This window comes from Micromys minutus (genome assembly GCF_963924665.1).
Source record: "Micromys minutus genome assembly, chromosome: 5".
Lineage (NCBI taxonomy): Eukaryota > Metazoa > Chordata > Mammalia > Rodentia > Muridae > Micromys > Micromys minutus.
In genome coordinates, this window is record NC_137974.1 from 4,158,497 (window position 1) to 4,166,006 (window position 7,510).

The 7,510-nt window shown below is 41.3% G+C and overlaps 1 protein-coding gene across 1 annotated transcript; it reads right to left on the reverse strand.

Annotated features, from left to right (window-relative positions):
- Window positions 1–2,762: 2,762 nt before the first annotated feature.
- Window positions 2,763–6,945, reverse strand: FAM216B (family with sequence similarity 216 member B; the record flags this gene model as incomplete). Its single annotated transcript, XM_080917150.1, is given in 5 exon segments — window positions 2,763–2,801; window positions 2,807–2,851; window positions 2,853–2,980; window positions 5,071–5,191; window positions 6,847–6,945. Coding segments are annotated over 5 exon segments (432 nt in total).
- Between the last annotated feature and the right edge of the window lie 565 nt (window positions 6,946–7,510).

The window sequence follows — 7,510 nt, forward strand, 5'->3', positions numbered from 1 at the left end:
GCCAGGTAACAGGCTGTATTAGCCTGTTTTCCGTTGCTGTAATAAAATATCAGAGGCTGGGAGCATCATAAAAATATATTGGAGACTAATTCTAAACAACATAGTGGCATTCTGGGTCTGGAGAGGGTTCCCTAACTATATCATCTTATAGGAGCTGGCATTGTGGAGAAAAACACACAAATGCTCTCTCTCTCTCTCTCTCTCTCTCACACACACACACACACACACACACACACACACACACACACAGAGAGAGGGGGGGGGGAGAGAGAGAGAGAGAGAGTAAAAAACAAAGTCATCGAGCAATTCAGGTATTAGCACTTCAATTTTGAAACAATTAGTAAGTTTGGCTTTGTGGACATAAAGTTTGATTTCCACGGTCATCCACGGAAGAACATGTCTAACAACACCTGAATATTTTCAAATGTCTACTGAAATACTAGGATTACTCTTAACACTGCTTTGCTTTATTTTATTTTATTTTATTTTATTTTATTTTTGTGACCATCTTTTCAACAAAACTACCTGGGGTCTTGTAGGAGTCACACCAATTTCCTTGAAGGTGATGTCTCTTTTATGAGATTCCACTTCACAATTTGTTGCCTGCATCCAGGATGAACTGATCCCTTGTCTCTGCTAACCACTGCCAGGCCTCACCAGTAGGGTAGCTTCTGGGACCCTTGAAATATATCACAAAACTAGAAGCCAGTCTGACTGCAGACTCTGAAAACGTTTATGTTGTTCAACAAGCATCATTGATTGACTACCACAGTCAGCCACTAGCAATTTTAGGTGAAATGGTCCAATATCTACCTGTGTTGATGGTGGTCATCGTCAACCACAGCAGCATTGTCTCCAACCCGTGAAAAGTGGCAGAGTTACCCCAAACCTTCATGTGTCCTTTCTCCTTTCTTGATCATCTTCCTCACAGTCCTTTTCAGCGAGCATCCTTTTAAAGCTCGCTCACCTACCACATCCTCCCAAGTTTCAAGTGTAGCTCTAGCTATGGAGGGCATTATCTTCTCAGTAGGGGAACTGGAAAGAAGGGCTGCACGCTGATCTACATCTATCAGATCCATTTGTCCTTCTTATGTGCCTCTGACATCCGCCTGCCCAGAGGCCTGTAAATGCTTGTGCTCAAACAAATGCGTCTGAGTTTTTCTTTTTCTTTTGATGCAAGGTTGCAGCACAGACCCCACCGGCTTGTTATTCTTATTATTCTGTGCCAGGAGCTAATGCTCACTCAGCAGGGACCTAGGCCAATCAAATTACAGAAGCGATCCAAGATAAAGTACGAGTCAGCAGTCCACAGAGGTAAAAGGCCTGCTTAGAAACAGAAAGGTTAGCATAGGCTGTTAGGGCTGCCCCCATCCTCTATCACTTACGAGAGTTACCTAACAGTTCACCTCCATTGTATCTGATTTTCTTAAGCTTACCTAACAACCCCTAGTTTAATAGTGTGTCTACTTGGAGTACTTGAGTCAATGCAGGGTTTGCTGTTGTGAAGAGGATTCTTCATGGGCGAGTCAAGTCCAGGTCACAGCAGGATCATCTCCATCTGCTCAAAGGTTAGTACTGCTTTCCCATCAGGAAGTCTTGGCCCCTTACCCCACCCAAAGAAAAGTCAGGTAGAGTCATAAACTCTACAATGAGGGTTTTCAGAAGATTTTGACAGATTTAACGACTTTTATGTTAATGCATGCAGACAAAAGACAATTATCACCAATAAGGGTTTGGGGGATTTTGTTCCTTTTGGGGTTTGGCTGAAAAAGGGTCTGGTAATATTGTAATAGCTTCCTTTCAGGTGAATGTTTCATCTCTCTTGTCAACAAAGTTCTCTCCTAACTGAGTTCTTCATGTGGTGACAGTCACTGGCTGACATGAATGACTCTTTTAAAAACAAAGATACGGGAGTGACAATCTTTTAACTTGACCGCATGGGATCACAAGTTTTTGGCACATACAAGAGAATCACAGGTGAAGAAAGTCACTAGTAAACACAGCTAATATGACTCCGTGCCATTTGCAGAGAGGCTTACCTGGCAGTTGTCACATTCCTGGCTCATTTGCATGCTCTTGTATGCGTTTTTTTAAATCTTCAGAGATAAGACATGAGATCAATTCTTTGGGGCTATTTTCTGTTCTGCTGAGAGTGTTTGTGACTGCCAGGGCCAGGTGCATGCCTGAATCCCTTACCCGTGTCAAGGCCAATTACAGCTGTGTAGAATCATCCCAGCAGTAATAGGCTGATAAGCACAAATTTCAAAACGACACAAAGTGATTGAGTCAAGCTAGAACCAGAAACTGCAGAGCCAAGGTCAGTATTGTTACTTGGTTGGGATGGAGACAGGAAGAGTCACATGCCACTTATCACCAACACTGTGACTCCAAACCCTCTATAATCTGTATTGACTGTGTGGGTTCATGTATTTCCAAATGTGCAATGGGCAGTGGTCACCCAGGGCTAGAGGCACTGCCCCTTGTCCCCTTCTGCTGTTCTGCAGAGTTCCATGTGAGACTGGAAATCATAAGAAGCTTTTACTTTGAAAGCTTTGGAATTCCATTTATTTTTACAGATTATTTGTGCTAAAGCTTGCTTATTCTCTGCTCAATAGATTTCAGATCTTCCTACTTGCTCTTATTGGCAACATTTTTGTGGAGGAGGGATTATTTGTAGATCTAGAGAGTGCATTAGTTTTCTTTTATTCATTGTCATTCAGCAAACGCATTCCAAGGACCCACTAAAATGCCCATCTCAGAGACTATGCATCATCTAGGGTCTTGATGACCAGCATGCTCTGCTGGAGTCTCTGGATCCAACTCTAAACCCTGGTTTTGCTGGTTGACACTTTCTTCGCATGGCTGAAGACTTTGGGGAGAATAGTCCTTTGAAGAGTATTGAAGACTGTAGCTGAGGCTCGCATGGTTGAATGTCTAAGCACAGCAGCACAAGACAAGGCCTCTTGTTGAGTGATATAACCTGAAAGGATGGGTGAGAGGGATTTCAACGTCAACATTTAATAATTTTTTTTAGTTCAATAAAAAATTTAATTAGTTCTGTTTTATGTGTCTGAGAGCTTTGCCTGAATATGTGGGTGTCTACCATATGTGTGCCCACTGTTCCTGGAGGCCAGAAGGAGGTAACAGAATGCCTATTGCTGCTTTTCAAGGTAGTTATGAACCAATTGAGTGCTGGGAACTGAACGCAGGTCCTTTGCAAGGGCAGCAAGTTTTCTTAATCATGGAGCCATTTCTTTAGCCCAAGAATTGTTACAGAAAAAAATCACAGAGGTGTACAAAAATTCTACTTCTGCGACTATTATGCTCTGAGTACACTACTTTAGAGGACAGGAAATGCTTATTTCTTCAGTGAACATGATAGTTAATCCTTACTGTCAATCTGAATGACCTTAGAGATAATATAAAGATTGTTGAGGCACACCTTGTGAGTATATGTGTGCAGGTATTTCTAGAGAAGATTAACTGGGGGAGACTCATCCTGAATGTGCTTGGCACCATCCCATGGGCTGCAGAGCTAAAAGTAAAGAAAAAGGAAAGAGGAAAAAGCCAGCTGAGTGCTCACACTCCCAATTCTCTTCTTCCTGGCTGCCAGTGTGGGAAAAGCTGCCCTCTATCACCCCTTCTCTGACACGGGAGTATGACACCTCTGGATACCGTAAGCCAAAATAAGCTCTTCCTACACAAAGCGATTTCTGGCATATTTTCTATCACATGAATGAGAAGAGCTGACTAACAAAAACTACTACAGCCATCAACTTGCATGTCAAAGATGTTTGGAAAGAAATTTGAACTTTGAGTAGATCTCTCATGTAACTTGTCTTAGATAGCAAAGCTTACTTTAATGCAGAGAAAGATAATATTTGATTATACACACACACACACACACACACACACACACACACACACATATAATTTCTTTCAAGTTTCTCAAAATACAAAAGTCTCCACAGTACCTACTAGATTCTCTAAATCTATGTGTTTAAAGATATACCCTTTACAATTTAGAACTCTACTCTCTTCAAAGACCTTCTTAATTGGAAACCCAGAGAGCAAGGCCTGAGAATCTGCATTTTAGTAGGAGTGCAGTTAGCCTTTATGAACACTAGTAAAAGTATCCATATTTAAGCTTATTGGCTTCTTTGATTTTCGACTCTGAAAACAGAGCCAGGAGATGGTGCTTCCATCACACTCAAGCTGACCTTCAGTAATCACCAATCTCAGGTCCTTGCTTACTAGTTGTGTGACCCTGGTCAAGTTTTCTAACTCGTCTAGGTTTCTTTCAGTTTTCTACCTGAGTTGGGAGAACTGTGCAGTAGAAGGGGCGAGCAACTAGAGAGGTTCCTGTAAGACAAAGGGCGTGGTAGCAATGAGGCTTCCTTCCAGCAAGCTGATGCTCTGGTCTGCTCATCTTTTGAAACCATGGTATCCTCTGGGCTTTGTGAAATACAAGCACATTTAGTAGAAAAGGAGAAAGAGCAAACTGTGAGCAGCTAGGAGCTATGTCTCGTAGAGAAGCCACCTTTGTCCTAACGTCCTGATTGACAGTGATCGGTGAATAGTCTTCACCAAGTCAGATGATTTGCCTGTGATTCTGGTTCCATAACTATAATGTGGGACGAGATATTGTACATAATGTTCTTGGCTGGATGTATGGACTATGCCAAATGCTCAAACCATGTAGTTCCTATTGTTGGGAGTCAACTATCTTTGCTCTTACACAAACAGTAAGGAGGGGAGCCATCGTTTGAGCTTATGTTGGCTTTCCAAGTCCAGCACTATTGATCTATTAGATCAAGTTCATATAAATCTCAGAGAGTTGTTAACATTTTATAAGAATCAATACTCTAATTTCTTTAAACCCTCTTAATTCACCTATAAAACTTCACTATCCATTGTCAGGGATAATCATTTTTAAACTTGGTTAGCCAACCATGTTGATAAAATAGGTCGGCAGAGACCATTCTTCTAGAATTATTTACCTAGAGATGTGACTATTGGCTGTAATGAATAAGTCACCTACTGATGTAGGTTCTAGTAAAATAGACTCACCCAGATGCTGTTGGTACCCAAGACTGTGGATGTAGCGGGCCTGCAGGGCCTTCCACTGGGGCTTGCAGTCGTAAATCCTCATTATGCTGTACAAGTAGCGCTGCTGCCCTTGATTTAGGTCCTGTCAGAGCCAAGAGGTGACTTTGATAAATCCCTACATAATTAAATGTGTGATACATTGAAAATAAGTGCCCACCGGAATAAGATGCTTCTCTTAAGACGACACCTGTTTTTAAAGCATATGGGACATGAATAAGCAGGAAATTTCCCTTCATCATTTGTGTAAACAATATTTTTCTTGTATGATAATGCTGAAAACAGTGAAGGAAGTGGTGCTTGGTTATGTAGGTCATGATTTTATGCTGAGAGAGATATAAGGCTTCTGGGATATTTTATTGGTCCTTAACGGAGAAAAATAGGTTGTGTGAATGAATACAGGGCCTGAAGTAGGAATCTCCCAGACAGCTGAGATGTTGAGTGGAAAGTTCTAAAGGAGGAGAGATAAATGCTCAACTAGGAAATGAGGTCAACCTTGGCAGTAAATGAGTGAGCGCTATGGAACAGAGGAATCAGGAGAGGTGCACCTATGAGGCAGAGGCCGAAGGGACACTTCAAGTTCAAGGCCAGCCTGGTCTACCAGTGAGTTCTATGCCAGCAGGGCTACACAGTTAGATCCTCCTTCAAAGAGAGGTCTGGGGATCGGGAGGTAGAAAGATAAGAAGTTCAAAGTCATCCTCAGCTACGTTGTAAGACAAAGGCTAGCCTGGGCTACATGAAAAACAAATGGGGAGAAATTATGGTAATGGCATCAACATCCTAGAAATACCAAGTTAAAATGACTTTGTCTTGGATATGAAATACCAAAATGACAGAAATTTCACAGTCAACTGAAAACCATGTGGAAAAATTGCACTTGAACTATTACATATAAATGTAGGTTAAGTTATCATTTACTTGCTAGACATCTTGGGAGAGACTAAAATCAGAAGTCTATGAGATAAATTGGTTTTGTTGTTGTTGTTATTGTTTTTTTATTATTTTGGTTTTTTGGTTTTGTTTGTTTTAGTCTAGATCTCTTGAATTTTATATTAAAAGTAAACGCAGAGTAAACGTGGCAAGGCCAAGAACCTCACAATGCAAGACTTCAACTCAGTCTCTTTCTGCACTAGTGTATATGTGAGGAAGAGAAAGGTTTTTATTCCTGAGTAACTAATTAAGCTTTTCACATGGTTGCAGAGACAAGATAATATGAAAATTGCTAGCCTACCTCAAGAGCAAAACTCTTTAGTACCATGAGAATTTCCCTTACATCAGAAAAAAATTTTTGAAAGTTATAGTTCTTATTTTATCAAGAAATACTATGCCTACTTCCTTAACTGTGTAAAACTTTAAACACCCAGAGAAGTAGCAGGTCACATTTCTCATGTTCTTACACTGTCCCCGTCTTTCTCGAAAGAGATGTAAGACAAATGAAACTTCTTACAGAGTTTTTATGTGGATGGGTATAGTTTGCTCAGTGAGAAAGAAGGTGAGGAAGCCCCGCTGTTGATGTTGCCAATTAGTAAGTCCCCATGGTGGTGGGTCAGCCATGTAAGGAGAGCTCAGTTTCCCATACTCTGACCTGAGAGGGTGTGTCGTGTTAGGCTCTGCCAACCCTCATTCACTGACTCCTTCAGCAGTCAAACAGCATCTACCTCTCACACAGACAGTACACAAAGTCCTCAGCCCTCTGAAGAAAGAAGGGAAGCCCTTTCCTCTATGAACAAGACATCACACCTTCAGTAATGAGTTGTCAGCAGCCGCTTGGGGGACTTGAACACGGGGTATTCGTGGAACATTCTGGCGCCTGTACTGCTTTCTCAAGTCTCTCCGCATTTTTCTTTATCTTTTACCTCCAAGAGATGAGAAACAGCATCAGTTTTCATTTTTTTAAACTAGCTTTGGAGATGGACCTAAGACGGTTAGTAAGCAGATTTGTGCTTTTTTTACCCAAAGAAGAATATATTTTTTAAAAATTTCCAATCAAGTAATCTCTGCTATCTCCTAGTTCCCCATCTTTTCCTATCCTCCCTCCCTAAGGCAAAAGGAATCAGCCAGAGTCCTCTCCCTCCTGCTTCACTGTGCCCAGCATGGGTAGCTTACAGAGACATTCCAGTCTACAGATGTTACTTCTTTATAGTTGTAAATATATGACTGTTATATGACTTTAAAAGAAATGCCTATGTCTTTAGAAGTTTGAACAATTTCAAATTAGAGAAGAAAATAAGGTTATCTAGGCCTGGAGAGACTGTTCAATGGTTAATAGCACTGGCTGCTCTTTCATAGGTCCTCAGTTCAATTCCCAGCAACCACATGGTGGCTCACTACCATCTGTAGTGTGATCTGATGCCCTCCTCTGTCACACAGGCACACATGAAAACAGAGCACTAATATGCATCGA